The 20,610-nt window shown below is 37.6% G+C and overlaps 2 protein-coding genes and 2 long non-coding RNA genes across 5 annotated transcripts; 2 read left to right on the plus strand and 2 right to left on the minus strand.

Moving 5' to 3' along the window:
• Window positions 1-430: 430 nt before the first annotated feature.
• On the minus strand, window positions 431-13,277 carry LOC136351355 (uncharacterized). The gene is made up of 2 exons (XR_010734387.1): window positions 13,132-13,277; window positions 431-1,816 (listed from the first exon to the last, which is right to left on the minus strand). It is a non-coding gene; the product is annotated as an uncharacterized lncRNA (long non-coding RNA).
• Window positions 7,432-7,899, plus strand: LOC136351477 (uncharacterized). The gene is made up of 2 exons (XR_010734663.1): window positions 7,432-7,656; window positions 7,756-7,899. It is a non-coding gene; the product is annotated as an uncharacterized lncRNA (long non-coding RNA).
• Window positions 13,278-13,321: 44 nt separating the features above from the next.
• On the minus strand, window positions 13,322-18,539 carry LOC4345970 (pseudouridine-5'-phosphate glycosidase). 2 transcript variants are annotated; one of them, XM_015795445.3, is made up of 12 exons: window positions 18,367-18,539; window positions 18,140-18,250; window positions 17,919-18,001; window positions 17,723-17,782; window positions 17,516-17,576; window positions 16,252-16,358; window positions 15,339-15,416; window positions 15,006-15,051; window positions 14,486-14,606; window positions 14,298-14,383; window positions 13,967-14,050; window positions 13,322-13,663 (listed from the first exon to the last, which is right to left on the minus strand). In XM_015795445.3, the coding sequence occupies exons 1-12, from the start codon at window positions 18,488-18,490 to the stop codon at window positions 13,641-13,643; spliced, it is 984 nt and encodes a 327-aa protein (XP_015650931.1). In that variant the 5' UTR covers window positions 18,491-18,539; the 3' UTR covers window positions 13,322-13,640. The 2 variants fall into 2 exon arrangements, with proteins under 2 accessions (XP_015650931.1, XP_015650930.1); XM_015795444.3 differs by having other exon boundaries at window positions 14,298-14,606.
• An 826-nt stretch (window positions 18,540-19,365) lies between these two features.
• On the plus strand, window positions 19,366-20,401 carry LOC4345971 (thylakoid lumenal 19 kDa protein, chloroplastic). Its single transcript, XM_015795446.3, has one exon. The coding sequence runs from the start codon at window positions 19,445-19,447 to the stop codon at window positions 20,174-20,176; it is 732 nt and encodes a 243-aa protein (XP_015650932.1). The 5' UTR covers window positions 19,366-19,444; the 3' UTR covers window positions 20,177-20,401.
• The last annotated feature ends 209 nt before the right edge of the window (window positions 20,402-20,610 follow it).

Here is a 20,610-nt window from a genome sequence, read left to right on the forward strand (position 1 = left end):
ATATATATATATGCTTCGGACAAAAAACACTGTTCAAAAACACTATTTAGTTTACTGTTTAAATTACTGTTCAATACTGTTCACTTCGAGAGATATTTTAACTTTAGGATCTTTGCAGGGTGGCGAATCCTATTTAGACAGCCTCAGAAGCTTGTTTCAGATGATGTAAAGTCCTACTCGGTACTCACCGTATGCCTCACCTATCTATCTTTTTAGAAGCAACTTAAAAAGATATTCCAAGTCACACTTGTTCTAGCTAAGAGTTTATCGTCTCCCCAGGCAGTTCCACCCGAAGGGAACACTTCTCTACGGATACCGATTCTCCAGACGCCTATGCAAGATGCAGGCTAAAAACGAGAACAAACCGAAGAGGTTTCTCCTATAGGGTCCTTAGCATAAACACTTGTCTAGAACAAACGTGTAGGAATACTTAAGGAAAATTACTTCATATTAAACAGATAAGCTTACATACGGTTTTCCCTTTCGGGAAACCCGAAGGTAGGTACAAGCAAGCTGTTCTTACCTTACACAGCGTTATAACACAACTCATTGCTTCAATATACTATGCAAGGTAGGCTAAAGTCACTACTACTAAGAATGGTGGAATGGAGGGTGAGAGCGCGCTTGGAAGCTTTGCTCTGAATGGTGTCTTCGTTGTTCTTCTCAGCTGAGCAAACCCCTCCTTTTATAGGAGCTCGGGAGGCTCGACTGTGCTTCAAGCTTATCTTCTAGATACTGTATTTTCACGAGCTGGCTCGCACCATGGAGATGCTTATCTTCTTTTTGGCTTTACTTTGTCCTTGAATTGGCCAAGGTGGAGACACCTCTGTACCTGCGCCTTTCTTTTCCGCCGAAAGCAATATTCTCCACAGTATTTTTAACAGTCAAATGTCATTCACTGTCCTTGCATTTTGGATTGATTCAAATTCAATTCATACTTTGGTCATTCGCCCAAAGAATGGATATTTATTATCAATTTATATTATATTGCTTTATTGGTCAGGCTGCCCATGACCACCTAAATCCATAGTATCTACATCAGAAAAGGAGACTTCAAATTTTTCATCATATGCTTTTTTCATTTCTTCAAATTTGTCATTCATTTCTTTCTTTAATTCTTTAAGTATTTCTTCTTTCAATTCTTTTTTAATTTGGGGGGATGCTTCTTCAAATTTTTCAATTATTTTCCAATCGATATATTCGCCATCCAAAGGATCTACTCCCTTAGTCAAGCATTCCTTATACGTAGGTTTTTGGGATGATCCTTCATTCTTAATATTTGAACAATATGGGTTCTCTGGAGCTTTCTTATTTTTGGCTTTTTTGCATTTTTGTATATATTCTTTTGCTGCTGGTTCCAAGTAGTAGTTTATTCCTAATATTTTTCTGGCCTGAGTTAAAGCTTCATCAAAATCTATATATTTTTTCCATGACAATCCACCCATTAATTTTGCATCTATTTTTTGGGCTACTATCTCTTCAAAAGATATGTACACTCCAGGAAGCTTTCCGTCAAAAACAACATATATGGGTTTTTGTGGTATTACTTCATTATTTTCTGATGTTGGCATTATATCATTCATTAGATGGAAATATTCAGCAAGACTGTTTAATATTGATAGCATATAGCCTTTTTCTTCCCTCTTATTATTGTATTGATACCAGAAATTATCTAAAATGCATTCTTGGACTTCATCTAATATTATGTGGGTTTTTGGCTTAAACTTATAGGTATTCGGTGGGAATACTTTGAGCTTATTGTCTTCTCCAAACGTGAAGAACTCAACTCCATTATAATTCATGGACTTCTTCATTCCTGCAAAATAGGCAATCACGAGAGTAGATCAGGTAAATGATTATCTTTTCCCTTAATATGTTCAAATATAACTTTATATCCGTTGCCAGTAATGATATCTTCAAATAAAATCCACCTCCTAGTGGAACTCTTCTTGCTATTAAGCTGATTATAATATCTACATATAGCTTCGCAATCTGTTCTAACCGTAAATTCTTTGAACCCTAAATATAACCTAAAGGCATTTATCGCATTGATTATTGCAAGTATTTCTCTATCTGTATTGCCTACGGTTTTTAATTTATAGCTTCCAGAAGCATACCTACGAACTTTTTCTTCTGACTTAGATGAATATTTAGTAGGCCTTTGTTTTAATACAGCACCCCAACCAAGCTGCGATGCATCAGTTTCAATAATAAAGTAACTCTCTTCTAATGGTAATTCTAGAGGTTTTAATTCTTTCACCCTCTCTTTTATTAATCTTACTAATTTGATGTCTTCAGAATTAAAATATCTCTGACCATTTTTTCTTAATTTAGCATATAACGGTCCTGCTAACTTTGCTAAATTATTGATGTGATTTCTAGCATAATTTACAAGCCCTAAGAATTGTTGTAATTTCTTTTTATCATTCATAGCATCAGGAAATTCTAAAATTTTCTTAGCAATATGTTCTTGCAAATGAATTTTGCCCTCTCCTATTTCATGTCCAAGGAAGTTAATTTTTTCTTTGCATATTTCCATTTTCTTTTTGGATAATATTAACCCATTTTGTTCCACCTTTCTAAAAAATATTTCAAGATGAGCAATATGTTCTTTGTAAGTCCTTGAGAAGACTAACAGGTCATCTATGTAGACTAATATGAATTCTTGGTTTTCGTTAAATATATTCTGCATTTTCCTTTGGAAAATTGCTGGTGCATTTTTTAATCCTAATGGCATAACAAGCCATTCATAATGTCCTTGAGGACATGTAAATGCAGTCCATTATATAGATTCTTCTGCCATCTTTACTTGCCAAAATCCAGCTTTCAAGTCAAATTTTGAGAAATATTTACTACATTGTATTCTATTAATCCATTCTTGCTTATTTGGGATATTATAGGCATCTTCTATAGTATTATCATTTAGTCTTTTATAATTTATGACCATCCTAGATTTACCTCTAACTTCTTCTGCATGATTTCTTACTATGAATGCTGCAGACCTGTGTGGACTTCTGCTCTCTCTTATGGCTCCTAGTTTCAACAGTTCTTCTATATGCATCTTAAATTCTTCTATGTCTTTCGGAGTTGCCTCTATTGGGCTAGTCTTAATAATATATTCTGGGTTGATTATATTAATTTTACACTCAATAGCATTTTTCTCCCAATATTTCATAGGAATTTCTCCTATAATTTGGATATCTTCTAATCTTTGAATAATTTTTTCTATATCCCTTTTAGACTTAATATCTCTATACCAATTTGGTGCAAATGCTTGTAGTCCTATGCACTCTATGTTGGAATTTGATATATAATAGTTGTCTATATTCTCACTAAGCTCATATTCATTAATTCTTTCTTCAGGCTCAAGATTGGGTACTTCTAAGTTGTCGAGTTTGGGGGAGACTCCACCACGCTTTCGTACCTCTGAGATATATGGAACATTATTTTGATATGGGATAAAAGTAATTCCTTGCTCATGTATTACTGTGGTTTGTACTGATTGTTGAAGGAACCTTAGGCCAATTATCATGTCATCATTAATCATTGACAAATCTCTTATTGTAATCTCATCTATTATATATTTAGTTGCATTAATGTAAACCTCCATATTATAAGCTAACTGATTATGAATTTTCTTTATTCCGGACATGTCTGTGGAAACTTCTGCCTTATTGTCGTCAATTGTGTGAACTATTTCAGGACATCTTGTGAAATATTTGTCATGAATAATATTCTTTGTACACCCAGTGTCTACTAGTGCTAATATTTTATAAGATACTTTGGGTGTCAATTTTACTTTAACAGGGATTCTTATACCTAATATTTCTTTGAAAGACAATCTTACTATATATTTATTTCCAAAATTAGTTATGGCACCTCTTAGTTGAATTATTTTAGCAGTATTACTGTCTTTTAATGTTATCAATTGCTCTTTAAATTCGGTGTTTTGTATGTCCTTATTCTCTGGTAATGCCTTAATATCGCAATTATTTTTTAGGTTCTCTAATTCTACTTCTAGTTTATTTAGTCTATTTTCTAACACTCGTACTCTACTAGATAAAGTCTTTTCATCTGATTCTAATTCTATTTCTTTTCTCCATTTTTGTTTATTTGCTTTTATACATTCAGCACAAGCTTGTTTTAGACATATACTACAAGTCACTCTATTTTCTTGACTAGGGTAATATATGCAAAAAGCACATTTGATATTATAGTCACCCTTTCCTCTAATCCAATCATGTTCACAATTTAATTGATCCATCATTTCAACCTTTAGACCTGCTAATTCGTCAATTAAATCTAACTCTTCATCGGATGATTCATATTCTTCGTTGATAGTTTCAACTTCGTCTGTTTCTATGATAGAATATATTGATTCGTCATCTTTTATTTCATCATCACAAACTAATATGTTTTCGTTTACGCTATCTATAATTAGAACCCTCTCTTGTTCTTCATATTTACTAGAATATCTCTTTTGATCTTTATTTGGGCATGTTCTACTTAAATGATCTGGCGAGTTGCATATAAAACACCTGCATGTTTTGTCATAGGTTTTCTTTGGATTATATCTTCTTACATTTCTTTTATGTAAGAAGGGTGCTCTATTATCTGATCTTCTTAAGAAATACCTTTTCTTTGTTCTAATATTATTATGGTTTCTATTTTGATGTTTATAAATCCTTTTACTTCTAGGCTTGTCTTCTCCATATGACAAGGGTATTTGAACTATTTTATTGCAGAAATTGTAATCCGAGTGTTTCATAGATCTTTGGGCTTGGATACCCGTGCATATTTTTCTTAGTTGCTTAAACACAAAAGTTATAGCTTGAGAGATATTGATTTCAACTCCTTCAGTTTCCTTTTTATATTCTTCAAATATCATACTTCCTAGTGGGTCAGGTAATTTATTGAAGTAACGTTCAACTATTCCCCTGTTATATCCTTGTTTAGCAGTTGTAGCATTATATAAATAATGTTGGGAGAATTCTTTTATGCCTTTCCAACTTGTTAACGTTAATTTTTCTATTTCTTTTAACCTTTCATTTTGCAAAGTTGTATAACCTAATTCCGGATCTTCAGCTATAATAATGTTAGATATAACATTTGCAAAATTATGCGGATTGCTACCAGCTCTTTTCAATTCTTCATAATTATTAGGATTCTTTTCAACCCATTGTTCCCATAGAACCTTAGCAGATTCACCTAAAAATGTTTCTAAGTAGGTTATCATATCTTCAACTTTACTTCCTATATTGTGTTGGTTTTGTATATATTTTTGAACTATTAAACCTTTCCAAATACTAATAATATTAGGCCAATCAATAGGGTCATGTGCGGCTAAATTTAATATAGCACCATCACTCCTCTGGTTTTGAAATTTAACAGGCTTCTCAAAGTCTCTTCTCTTTGTACCCATATGCCTATATTGACCTGGTATATAGTTATATGAAAATTCTTCTCTATCAGGGGGCCATTTTCCTGCTGCCCTAGCTGGTCTTTCTCTTTCTCCTTCGTTTTTCACAGTACCTTCTCCATATCTTTTTCTCTTTCCTGTTCCTAAGTCCACTTCCATAGCTTCCATTGCATTATCAAGATTATGTAACCCTACTTCATCTAATGTGTTTATAAAATCATTATATTGTTCTGCATTGTCTATTTCATTTTTTATGTTCTCCATCTCATTTATTAGATTAATTTCTTCTTCATAACTTTCAAGAAATAATCTTTCATTCTCTGCCCATTGCTCTTCTTCACTTAAAATTTTACCAAGATTTTGCTCTTCTTTACCATGCTTATCTTGCTCTTTCCTCTTTATCTGTTCTATCTTGGTTTCTTGGTTTTTAAAAATTTCTACTGCCATATCTTCGTTCTTCTTTACTTTCTTTACTCTAGCTAATTCTCTATAGAAATAAAGTTCTTTATCTCTTATTTTAGGCCACTCACACTTCATAGAGTTATTATATTCTTCATTTATTTCCTTTAATTTATTTTCGTAATATTTTATCTCACTTTCTTGATCTAATTTTTCCATAAACTCTGAAACACTATGTCTTCTATTATCTATTATATTTCTATCATATGCTTATGTTTCTAAGTCATCTGTGGTTCTGGGTTTGTAATTTATAAATCTAATGCTGGTATTTCCTTTACTATTTTGATAACTTATATAATTTTCAGGCTGACTCAAAGTTTTGCTTTCAATTAAATCACTAATTTTCCATTCTTCTCCTGCCCTTTCTTCAGAACTTATTTTTAAAGGGCTCATGACAGTTATTCCCTTAGAGTGCATATTTTCAATCACGTCATTTACATTTATTTTGTATTTGGAGGCACTTCTATTAGTTAATCTTCCTATAAATTCTATGCTTACTAGCAAATTTGTTCCTTTAAATTCCTCGTATCCCTTTGTTTGAAAACCAAAACTCATTTTATCTATAAATTCTTTTATAGGCATCATTAGATCTGGGGCTATATATGTTATCAACATATTCTCATTCATGTCACCTTCTAAAAATCCTAATGCTGCTTTATCTATTGTGTCCCACCTTTTATCTAACAGAGTTATTAGAACTTTAGCTCCTAATTTCTTTCTTGTCATACCTTTGATTCCTATTATATACATACCTTGGTGAATATATTTATACCCTGAATACTTTAATCCATTTTCAAATTCCTTGGCTACAATTTTTAGCTCAACTGGCTTTGTTAAAACGCTTAACTCTACTTCTCTAGATATTCTGTATAACCCATTTTTATTCTCAAAAAATCCCATGCAATATATTTGTTGAGGTCTTATTGCCCTCAGAGTATCTCTTTGATATCTTTCGAGCTGTTTGTCTACTTCTGCAATATCTTCAAGCTCATCTATGTCTTCATTTTTACCTTTTTGTTTATCAATACAACTTAAAGATTTATCGTCTCTGCTTGCTATTCTTCTAAACAAACTCCTAGATAGGTCCATTTTTCTGAATTAATAGCTTGAGATGAGGTAATTATGCCTGTTGAAGCCAAAACTATCTCTTTTCCTTTACTAGAATTTATTATTTCTAATAATTCTTTGATATAGTCACTGTTTTGTAATATCTTATTCTGCCTTGTCTTATATTCCTCTAGCTCTTTTAGCACTGAATTTAATTTATTACTGACAAGCAAATATTGTTCTTCAGATTGCTTTCGTTCTTTAAACAAATCTTCAATCCTTCGCTCTAAATCTTCCTGCTTTTTATCCCAATTTATATAAAAATTATATATCAGATCAACAATTAAATTTAATTGACTATTGTTAGAGTGCCAACTATGGTCTTCAATGTGATTTAGCCTACACCTTATATTCAGATTATCTTTGGTAGTAATTACCTTTCCAATATTAGCTTCTGAATTTGATTTCTCTATGATGACTGGCTCTGATACCACACTTATGCTTCGGACAAAAAACACTGTTCAAAAACACTATTTATTCGGCTGAATACTATTCAGTTTACTGTTTATTCGGCTGATTACTATTCAAAAACACTATTCAGTTTACTGTTTAAATTACTGTTCAATACTGTTCACTTCGAGAGATATTTTAACTTTAGGATCTTTGCAGGGTGGCGAATCCTATTTAGACAGCCTCAGAAGCTTGTTTCAGATGATGTAAAGTCCTACTCGGTACTCACCGTATGCCTCACATATCTATCTTTTTAGAAGCAACTTAAAAAGATATTCCAAGTCACACTTGTTCTAGCTAAGAGTTTATCGTCTCCCCAGGCAGTTCCACCCGAAGGGAACACTTCTCTACGGATACCGATTCTCCAGACGCCTATGCAAGATGCAGGCTAAAAACGAGAACAAACCGAAGAGGTTTCTCCTATAGGGTCCTTAGCATAAACACTTGTCTAGAACAAACGTGCAGGAATACTTAAGGAAAATTACTTCATATTAAACAGATAAGCTTACATACGGTTTTCCCTTTCGGGAAACCCGAAGGTAGGTACAAGCAAGCTGTTCTTACCTTACACAGCGTTATAACACAACTCCTTGCTTCAATATACTATGCAAGGTAGGCTAAAGTCACTACTACTAAGAATGGTGGAATGGAGGGTGAGAGCGCGCTTGGAAGCTTTATATTTATATATATATATATATATATATATATATATATATATATATATATATATATATATATATATATATATATATATATATATATATATATATATATATATATATATATATATATATATATATATATATATATAGTTAATGTTAATACCTAAGTAATTGAAAAAGTTTCATACTCATTTGAATTGGGTATATACTCAATTTCAACAATGGTGCCCGGGCACCATGGAGCACCAAACAAATTTACTATATATATATATATATATATATATATATATATATATATATATATATATATATATATATATATATATATATATATATATATATATATATATATATATATATATATATATATATATCAAAAGGATCGATATCAAAATTCAGAGATATACAAAGCAATAAATACAATTTAAAGGTCTAGAGGAGATTAGATAAAAATAAGGGCTCCTTTCGAACAAACGGAAAATGGAGGACTATTGTAGTATAGTATTAAAATCCTATGGAAAATTTTTTGGTGCTCCTTTGGAATAAAGGAATGCACTTAAGATTTCTATAAAATTCCAATGGAAGGGTCGATTCATGAGGATTTTGGATGATTTCTAAAATGAGGTTGGACCTTATGGGAAACTTTTCGTGGGTCTATCTCTCCTATAAATCCTATACGACTTTTCCCATGAAGCATTGAATAAACAAGAAGTCCCATATAATTTCTGCATTTTGAAAATCCTAAGGATCAATTAAATATGCCACCTTAAGTTTGGATTCATGTGTTCCGAAAGAGCCCTAAAGAGAGAGAGTATACGAGGGCATAATTTAATTTGCATGTATGCGTTGAAATGTAATGGATTGAGAGACGGCTGTGTTCGGCAGTAGGAGATTGTGAGAGAGTTTGTTTCGTTTTCCGTATGTACTCTTCCCGAACTACTAAACGATGTGTTTTTTGCAAAAATTTTCTATACAAAAGTTGTTTTTAAAAAATCATATTAATCTATTTTTAAGTTTAAAATAGTTTATACTCAATTAATCTCAGGTAGCCGAGTGGAGGGGCATCTCATTTCCCAATGCGTAGATAGAGAAATGGCACGCTCGTACGACAACATTACCTAGAAATCTGAATAAGATTGTGCTATACTCATCTCCTGGACTGGAATGACCCGGGTACACCATTCAATTTTTCATCAATTGCTAATCGCTATATTCACTAGTACTCCCTCCGTCCCTAGGATATGATATAATGTTTCCATTATCGAGATATATATATTATACTGAAAAATATCATATATTATCCTAGATTAGTTTATTAGCTCTAGTGTATTGGTAAAATTTCTATGCCTAGTTCACTGTACAAGTCGATGTAAAATTATATAATTTCTTCCGTCCCAAAATATAATAACATAATACTACAAATCTAAACAATGTCCAAATTTGTACTATTAGCATGTGTCTCATTTAGTTCTAGACTATTATATTATTAGACGGAGGGAGTAGTCAAGATAATTAATTTTGTACTAGACCATAATTAATCAAAACCTTCAGACTATTATTATTTGTAAACCAGAGGAAAAAATAAACCCATATAGGAGTATATGAAAAAGGGATGTATATATACGTAGAAGTAGTTAATTGACCATATATGCAGCTCGGGTGTCATTAACCCTTTTCTCTGCATGCACTGCATGCACACATAAACAAGTTGATCTCCCATGTTTCCCTTGACAGCTACGCGGTTCTTCTTAGATCCTTGGGTATATGAACGAGAAATATTATTGACACTACCAATGATCATGTTGAAATGTGCGTTTGCATCTACACATGCATACCAAATTGCCAACCAAGTGACCAACATTACACTACATGCCCCTTTCTTATACTCTCTTCTAGTAGGGGCAGAGCAGGGCATGCGTGCGTGTTGTAGACTCGAGCATTGAAAAATGGAGTGATCACACAGCTGGTAGTGGTTGTAGTTGTAGTAGTAGTGCTACTACTAGTACTATAGCGACACATGCAGGTAGATGGGGAGACCAGGAGAAGCACAAGAGGGAATATACAAGTGACGTGCTGTCTCGTGCACGCCCTAACAGGGTAGGAACAGCACTGTCTCCCCAAATCGGGTTTACGAGGCACTTTTTACTCTGGTGATTTGCTCTCCCTCTCGTCCGTATCAGGCACCTAGGGAGAGAATCCCTCCCAGATAGTAACACGGCCCAACAGTACTAGTAGACGTTGTTTTCTTAATTTAACATACATTTTTTTTCTTTGAAATTAATTAGTAATCCATGTGTTTGTATACCTCTACGGCCAGTTTGGTTGGAGGAAGTTTTTAGGAGGGATTGAGAGTTTAAAGGGATGAGACTATTAAGTGTTTTGTTTGGTAGGGTGACATAGGAATTTTGGTGGGCTGGGGATGGGGAATTGAGGAAGAAACTCCCTCATTTTCAATACCTGGGTAGCGGCAGGTAATTGTGAGGGAATTCCTCCTTTACTTTGTCTAAGCAAATCTCAGCCATCCATTTTTATTAATGACCTAATCTCCAACTAAACTCCCTATCAATTTCCATCACCTCTACCAAACAAGATATTGGGATTAAAAATCAAATTCCCATCTTAATCCCATCATCAATTCCCTTGTGTAAACTCCCAATCCCTTTCCATCGAGATACCAAACAAGCCACTAGCTTATTCCATCGACATAGATATAAGAGCATTAATTCATGATATATTAACTCCGTTACAGCTATCTAGATTCATTGTACTAATATCTTATATGATTATAGATTGCTATATTATTATGTGATGAAGGGAATTTACATTACAAACTAGAGTTGTCCATACCATCTAAAACACCACTCAAGAAAACTGTTCACTTAGTGCATATACATATATATATATATATGGGGTTTATCTCAGACTCAACTAATCAATATCGTTACCTTAATCCCCATTTCAATCGATTCATGTCTAGACACAATATGTATGCATCAAATGCTTTTTTTATATATTCTTAAGGTTGGATTTTATGTAGGACATAGGTTGTCTCTCCCCGTATTAATTGCAGTGACACCTTGGATTTTATCCAATCAGACATGCTATTTATAATATCATGAACTCTAGTGATGGTGGAGTACATAGTACGGTAGGATCTTACAATGTTATTCAAACATACTGTATAAGTTGATCGATCTATATGAATACTTTCTTTATTCCAAAATATAACAACTTTTAACTTTTAGAATTTATTCTAAAATATAACAACTTCTCCACCAATATTTTTTTCTCAACCAATCACAATTCTCTACCATTCAACATATCTTCACTTCTTATCCAATCATAATCTTGCCCATTTAATTCTACCTATTTTCTTAAAAGTTATGTCTAGTCCTAAAAGTCCTTATATTTTGGAACGAAGATAGTACAATTTACACCAGTTGTGATATATTTTTTCTTTGACGATTAACATTGGAAAGTGTAGGACCTTATGACAAACATGACGACTCTCTTTCAGCGCTCTGTTTGTGCTCTCATCAAAGGCAGAGACAGGGGGGCGGCAGGGTCCGCAAGCCCCCTCCAGGCCTCCAACAAATTTTCTACATAGAATCATCTGACGAATTATGTAATTAAGCTACGTAATGGAGTATTAGACCCCTTCGTGACTCTTATACCTCTCTCCCAAGTTTAAATTCTGGCTCCGCCGAGGGCTCTCTAAAACACATCTGAATGGGATAAAAGAAATTTGGGCAAAATGTATGCATGGGATGGATATATGCATGCATGTAATTTGGACAAAATGTCAGCAGAATGGAAGAGCTATAGCTAGGCAGATGAGATGAGAGTAAATGCGCCTTTGGGCAAGAGGGTGGTACAGTTACTGCCATACTGGTGACACGTACGTACGTACTCCACGGAACACAGCAAAATGGATGGATGGGTGCATGGCATAAATGCACCCCACATTACTTCCTGTCCCCCCCTCCAAAACCGAGTAGAGGCTGGAGGCCGGCAGCTCTTGCATTCTACCCTACCCTTGCATTGCCATTGCCATTGCCATTGCCATTGCATTGCATTGGCAGTAGTAGTGGTTGCACAGGGTCTCAACTGTAGTGACAAGCCAACTGTAAACTGGAGTAAAAGCAGCAGCTATACAATGCACACAATGCATGGATGGATGCATGCAGATGCAGGCAGGAAGGAAGGGGGTGAAAGCTAGTATGTAGCTATCCTACACTAGGCCTGGCTAGGAAAGCTGACATGACTACTGGAGTAACTGTGCCAGCTCGGAATGACCCAAACAGAGACCATGCACAAGCTGCAGCTACCGCACGTTACCGCTAGCTCCCCGGCCGGCTACATGCAGATCGATCAGCATGCTGAATGATGAATGAATGCACATGCATGAATTTGTTGAGCACTGTTCGAGCTCGAAATCGCAGTATAGGGGAATGGAAGGAGACAGCACTACAGCAGAGGCATTCTACCATCAGCTGAGAAAAATTATGAGAGCTCCCATTTTGCTACGGACTACTCTCTCAATCCCTTGTTCCAAAATATATGCATTTCTAGCTAGCGGCCTTCTTTGGAACAAAGAAATTTTGCTAGTTTTTTTCTCTAATAAATTGAACTAATTCGTACGAAAATTAATCCTGTAGGTCATTAGCATCCACCATCCGGTTACCAGAGCACATATGTTAATTTTGGGGTATTGTTCGATTGATATTGCTTGGAGTTAGATGTTGGAGAAAGTTTTAAATTGTACTACCTTCAACAGCCCGGCTACCACCCGGTAGTTTGACTTAACCGTACCCCGGTCTTGACTACTACTAGGATCTGATTGAACTGAACTAGTATAGTGCAGCAAGCACCACGTACTCCAAATGAACGTAACATTGTGAGCAAGTTCTAGTGTTGAACCCAATAAAATTAAAGATGAAAAACAATAACACTGCTAGAAATTAGAAAATCATCAGAGCCTAATAATGTCATACCAGATGGCCCAAATGTATTGTGGCCCATAGAAGTTCTTACCTGGACAGAAGCAGGCCAGCCTAATGGGCCACTTGCAGAAATGACCTGGATATCAGGCATTCGTGCCAACCCAAGCTGGGAGCGGATGGCGTCGTCAGTCCTCGCATTATTCATTTATGATCAACGCAATAGAGCAAACACTGGCCCTGTTGACAAGTCACAAATTCCACATTAGTTTGACAACAGTTCATGCACTCCAAATAGGAGGACTGAATGCCCAGTTCAAATTAATTTCAAGTTTTCAAGGTGAAAGCAGAAGATCAGATTAACAAAAAAGTGAAGAACACGCCCGAAAAAGTGAAGAACACGTTATGCTGGAGTGGAATGTACTAATTTAAGTCTACAGTAGCAAATCTCGCTACAAATCATGCACTCGCACCTCAGGTTTCATTTATATAGTGCCAGAAAAGGATGAAGCTACAAGTTTCCAACTAGTTGTACAAGCATACATTGTGAGGATGAATAGGATGCCCCATGTTTCAGACCTCGCTTGCCTTTGTACATGCACTCTATAAGGCAGACCTCCGAAATCCTGTTACAGCAAGTTCAAAATTGTTAGGTCTCAATTGAACATGTAGGCAGAGGAGATGCTAGTGTGATATCTCACATAAAAAAGCAAATCACTGGCCCAGAGCAGACGTGAGTGTGATCACAAGTCTAGGGTCTAGCTCCAACAATAAACACAGACAGTAGACTAAATCCAGTAAAAACTAAAAACATGCAAGAAGAACAGATAACCTTGCAAATCTTTATGAACCAGGATGCCTAAGTATTTAGTTGTAGAGATAATTACAGAATTAGGATTTTACTATTATTATTGATGAGAGAACCTTACTGTTTGTTACTCTCTGGTGAAGATCAGAAAGGGCCACAGCAATTTTAGCACCAACAAGAGCATTGTTCTTTACAAGCGCAATATCTGAATATGCTAAGGAGAAGTTTCTATTGACACAGGAAACAACAAGAGGGGGAAATCAGATGTTATTCATCTAAACGTTTGAACCTTTTGATTTTTCTCTCATAAAGTCCAACTTGAAAAGATCCAAATGCCAAATTGCATGTTGAAATAGAAATAAATAGCTAATCAATGCTCAAAACTACAGGGAAATACGAAAATCATCGTGGTTCAAAATACAGCAAAGTTTGAAATTAAATTTGTAGGATACTGGCTTCTAGCGAAGATCGTCCAGTTAGTACTTTCACTCTGTCAAGCATGAAGGGAGTGATCGCGTTGCCTATTATATTTTTATCCCTGAAACAACATAGAAAGTCATTAGATATCATTTCTGTTAGTATCACAAATACACAGAAAAGATAAAGTGAGAGAGCAGGAGGTTGGGAGTAAGGACAATACTCTGCTTCCTTGAGGGCTTTCTGTATTGCAGACTCTATAGCATTTCCTGAAGCTGCATGTTCCTTGGGAATCGGCACAGCAATCAAAATCCCAGATCCTAGATGTAAATTCTTGTTTGCATCTGTAAAAAATAGATATAAATCAGCAATGCTGATAAACTCTGTGTTACAATAAATTCTTTTTCCAGTTGAGTTATAGTAATTCATAGGATAAAATCAAACTCTATACAATAGTGAACTCCCGATTCGTGTTATGTGCTGCTTTCAGTTCTGAATCTTATGCTGACTCAATTGTAGATTCTAATAGGATATTGGTGTTGAATTTACGTGATTCTGAATTAACATTGGCCAGTAGCTTTCTGTAACCAACAGAGTAAAAAGGTCAAAAGGTATTGGATGTCTGCTGGAGTTCAATCAGTTCGGGTTAATGGATCATGTGCCAACAGTGCATGTCAAACCAATATCGCACAAATGATACAGATATGAATACAGATGGGGTAAATGCGAACTTTAATACTTACATATTATCTTGGCACACTCTTCGGGAGAATCAACGCGACATGGCACCTAAATTAAGCAGACAGGAGCCAGTTAGTACAAACATCCTAACACTGCAGTACAGTGAGACAAAAGATACTGTACCAAGGGCTCATGGCAAAATATATAAAGGAAAGATTCTGGGACCTTCAGATCAACACAATACACAACATTGAAAAATCAACACCCATACTCATTTCCAGCTCTTCTTTTTTATACAGATTCACACCAGATTACAGAAAAGAAAATCTCCTTAAACAAACAAAACAAAAATTAAATATAGCTTATAAACATTTTACATAAGCAAATTATTCTACCTTACATCCGCTGACTTCTGTAAAGAAAGCAGGAAATTCATTGGTTTTGTAAGCAGCAACCGTTACTCCTTGAGTTTCCTGCCAATGCAATCAGTTAACCTATACGATTGAGCACCAAACAACATTGCATTCATTGAAATGCCTAGCCAGAAATACACCAAATTTCAAATATAGCACATTTAACGAGTAAAACCTAAAGAAATAACTTGTCTATACCAAGAAACACCAGAAAATTGTCATGACTTACTTGAAAAGGATGGTCGTAGATTATGGAGAATAAAATGAACAAACGTATGATTCTGGAAAACTATAAACCCTCAGTTGTAGATCTAGCAGTTTTACTTGTCTGGATGGAGTTATCATGGACATGAGAAAACTTTCAGGTTCTGATGCAACAGCATTCTATTTCTTGAGGGAAATATAACAACAAAAAATACATAGGAAGTGAGCTAATTTTCGTGGTAACTAATTTCTGGTTCCTGGTTTCTTACTGTATCAGATCCTGGCTCTGTAATTTGCACAGTGTATCATCCTATCATAGTAACGGTGCAGCTAACAGCATACTTATGGCAGCACATCACTAGGAGTAAAAATAAGCTACCAATTCCACAGCATTTTTTGCTTTGCTACTAGGTAAACCTTGTTTTGTAATACTTCATATTTAAATTATAATGCTACATTAGTATTCCTATATCAGAGTGGTCTAACAGATATGACTACAGAATTTTGTTGGAGAGCCCCTGAAAACAGCTGCTCCACTCATACTTCATGAACAGAATCCAGAAAATACTGATACACAGTGTGTGAAGTATCCAATGTTCTAACAAGAAAACAATCTACATGAACTGACGGAAGTTCACTTTTAACAGATCAAAGAGCCATTCTTTTGAAGAGTGGGAGTGATAGGTAATACCAAGTACTCAAGTGTCCGTGGTATGTCCAAAATAGATTTCACACCAGCTGAAATAACAGTGACAGGAGTCTTTCCAAGTTCAGTTAAGTCTGAGGAGATGTCCATGGCTGCATCAAACAGTGCAAACTGTTTAATAGGACATACGTGTGCTTAATCAATTGATGTCTTAATCAAGTATATACAACAAACTGTCGGTAATGTATTTCAAAGAACGTGTGGATAATGGATATAAATAAATATTTAGCTTCAGGGTTCAAACTGAGTAGATGGTATAACACCATCAGCATCTTAAATTAAGAGTAAAGTGCATAGGCGGTCCTTAAACTTGTAAGGTTGTGTCATCTAGGTCCCCAAACTCTCAAAATGCACATCTAGGTTCCAGAACTTGTCAAAGTGTATCATTTAGGTCCCAAATCGACATAGCCCCTATAGAATCCTATGTGGCGCTGATATGGCATGCCATATGGACGTGATATGTCCTTTTCTTCCTTTTTCCCTTCTTTTTTCTTCGTTTTCTTCTCATTCTTCTTTTTTTTTCCTTTCTTCTACTCGGGAAAAGAAAAAAAAAGGAGAAGAAAGAAAAAAAAGAGGAGGAGGAAAAGATAAGAAAAGAAGAAAAAGATAAATGGGTTTCATTTGTTAGTCAAAATGATGCCACGTCTTGTCCGTGTGGCATGCCACATCAGTGCCACGTAGGATCCTATAGGGGCTGGGGCGATTTGGGACCTAAATGACACACTATGACAAGTTCTTGGACTTGGATATGTATTTTGAGAGTTTAGAGACCTAGATGACATACCCCTGCAAGTTTAAGGACCGCCCGTGCACTTTACTCTTAAATTAACTAGAGAATGACAACAGGATGCAGAAAAGCTAAAGAAAACAAACTAGATTACAAAAAATCAAGAGGCATAGACAAACTAGATTACAAAAAATCAAGAGGCATATTAAATTTCTGCTAAGTTTTCAACACATGAAGAAACACAAACTGATCGAAATGGTATAAATCAACAAAAAATTACATCGTCTAGATATAATAAACATGTCATTTCACTTGCCCTCTTTTAGAGCTATTAAGCCACATGACCTCTATCAGGCATGAGCTGCTATAATCCACATTTAGACCCATGGTAATAGTAAACGATATTAAAATGGAAGGCTACAGCATCCATTCATAACTCAGAAAAACTGATTGAAGCATCAACTGTAAAATGTGCAGATAGCAAGGGACTCCTTACACGATTGGAAGGAGGAAGGTACTTACTCTGTTCACCATTTCTATGAACACCTCCAATCCCTCCAGTTACGAAAATTGGTATGCCAACCTGAATTTGAGAGCAACTTTAGTTTGATATAGAGATGAATGATTGGCACCAACTACATGTAACAAAGATGAACAAGAAAAAGGCTATCAAATCAAGGAAAGATAAATTAACAGTAACAAGAGCAGTAAGATGTTTTTGGCTCTGACCTTATGAGCGAAAAACATAGTGGCAGAAACTGTTGTTGCACCATTACCACCAGAGGCCACCTTTCAATCAGTAAAACTCGTTACAGGAAGCAATAAGACGAGAAACATATATCAACTGTAAAGTTTTAGTGCAGATATAACTGAACACATTGGAAAACATTCTGAACGACCAATTTCTAGTGTGCAAGGTACTCACAACATGTGCAATATCCCTTCTAGCCGTCTTCTGAAACTGTCTTCCACTTACAGCCAAGCTCTTCAATTGCTCGCCGCTAAGGCCTATCACATTACGAAAATTATCCGGTGTTAATTGGAGAATAATTCATAGTAGCTAGCAACTACGGATCACGCCTCCAGCACTTGAACAGTTGAACATGTATCTGATCTCCGAGTCACAGGAAAAATCACAGGACTCACCAACATGTGGCACGCCGTTCAGAATGGCTATGGTGGCAGGAACCGCCCCGTTCTCCCTCACGACGGCCTCCACCTCCATGGCGGTCTGGAGATTCTTCGGGTAGGGCATACCTGGGATGGGAAGAAAGCCAAACGCGTCCCCCAGCCGCGGGCGCACATCGCCGGAGTGAGCCATGTAATCCGGGAGGGAGACGGGGTGGGGAGGAGGCGGCGAGGCGCGAGCTTACCGTGGCAGATGATGGTGGACTCGAGGGCGACGACCGCGCCGCCGCGCGCCAGCGCCGCTTCCACCTCCGGCGACACCGCCACCCCCATCGGCCCCGTGCTCGACGACGACGACGACGGCGACATCCCACGGCGGCGACGGCTCTCCTCCCTTTCTGACTTCTCTGATGAGTACGCTTCCACTTCCAGTCTCTTTTTGGGCTATACTAGGCTGCGGCCGACGAGGAGTATTCGGCCCATGAATAGTGGTCGCAAAGCGCTCGGCCCACCCGAGATGAGGGCCCATGGGCTTGGTTGGCCCCGCACGTCAGTGACACGTTCTGGGGTTCTAACTTCTCGTGCAATCCTGCCCTTTTCAGGGTCAAAACAGCGGCGAAAAATGTTCGAGAAAAAAAAAACATGTTTGTACGGGGACGGAGTTTTTTGGATAATGGATATGAAACCCGGTGTTTGCTTCAAGTGAAGCTACAAATTTTTAACTCAGAACCTAACCATAACAGAAATAAACAATGGCACAACTTTAAGTTTATCAATTTTGCTATATATTTATCGACAAATTTTCTTCTAAAAATTTAACAAATATAACTACAGTATAATCGTAGTGTAATTATACTGTAACTTGTATGTAATTACATTATAACTTGTATGTAACTTGCATATAACTTTCACATAATTTTGAACCGTTATATTTGTTTCAACATTCGTACAAGTGAAGAAGGAAAAAAAGTCGCTGCATGCATATATATGAGAGGATTCGTTCCCAGACCTCCATTTCACCGAAATAGTATGTTATGGAGAGATTTTTAAAAGTTACATGTAAGTTATAGTATAATTACATCATGATTATACTATAATTATATTTGTTAAATTTTTAAAAAAAAATTTGTGAAGAAATGTACAGGTGATCCCAACAAAATACAGCGAAAGGCAGTGGCGGCAAGTGCCATACTGCCATGTCGTCTCATCACCGGATAAGCCACGCCGATCTCTCCTATCCTCTCGCCGACACAAAAAACCACACAAGAAAACGCGCGCCAACCACCGCATCTTCCCCTCCCCCCGGCCTCTCCGACGTCGACCATGGCCATGCTCCTCGCCTCCCTCCTCTCCCCTTCCCCTCTTCCCACCACCACCACCTCTTCCACGTCGCCGAGGGCTGTCAGGCTCGCGCCGGCGAAGCCGCTCGCCGCCACTCTCGCAGCGGTGGCCGCGGCGGGGCTCCTGGCGCTGTCCCCGGCCACGGCGGCGGCGGCGGCGGCCGGGGAGGCGGAGTTCAAGGTGTACTACGGCACGGCGGCGAGCGCGGCGAACTACGGCGGGTACGGCGGGAACGCGAGCAAGAAGGACGCGGCGGAGTACGTGTACGAGGTGCCGGAGGGGTGGAAGGAGAGGCTGGTGTCCAAGGTGGAGAAGGGCACCAACGGCACGGACAGCGAGTTCTTCAACCCGCGGAAGCGGTCGGAGCGGGAGTACCTCACGTTCCTCGCCGGGTTCCGGGCGCTGGCGCCGGTGGGCGCCGTGCTCGACAACCTCGCGCTCTCCGACGTCGGGCTCCAGGACCAGATCGCGTCGGCGGACGGCGTGCTGTCGACGGAGCGGAGGGACGGCGGCGGGCAGCTCTACTACGAGTACGAGATCGCCGGCGCCGGCGCGCACAGCCTCATCTCCGTGACGTGCGCGCGGAACAAGCTGTACGCGCACTTCGTGACGGCGCCCAACCCGGAGTGGAGCCGCGACGAGGCCGTCCTCCGCCGGCTGCACCAGTCGTTCAAGACCGTCGACCCCGCCAGACCGCCGCCGGCTAGCTCCTAGTCCTAGCTAGCCATTGTTCGCCGCCGCCGGCCGGCCGGAGTCCACGACTTGTCTCGATCGAGTGGAGAGCTAGCAGCTGGGCGAAACAATTTCTAGTAGCTTTGCTGCCCGAGATGTAATTAAAGCAGTTTTGTATAAATTATGGATCTACTATACGCGTAATCAAACATTGTCCTGTAAATTATTTTCATCCATATAGTATATACTCCCTCTATTTTCAGTTTATAAGATATTTTGACTTTTGTTAAAGTCAAACTGTTTTAATTTTAATAAGTGATCAAGTCAAACTCCCTCACTCCTAGAGAGTGTGGTGCGTGGAGGGGAGGGAGACCGGAGCCCTGGCCGCGGCTAGCTCCTTCCTCACCGCCACCCTAGAGGAAGGCACCGTATTCGTAGAGGTGAGGGAACTCCTGGCCCAACGCCGCCTAGGCGTT

This window comes from Oryza sativa, chromosome 8 (assembly GCF_034140825.1).
Source record: "Oryza sativa Japonica Group chromosome 8, ASM3414082v1".
Taxonomy (NCBI): domain Eukaryota; kingdom Viridiplantae; phylum Streptophyta; class Magnoliopsida; order Poales; family Poaceae; genus Oryza; species Oryza sativa.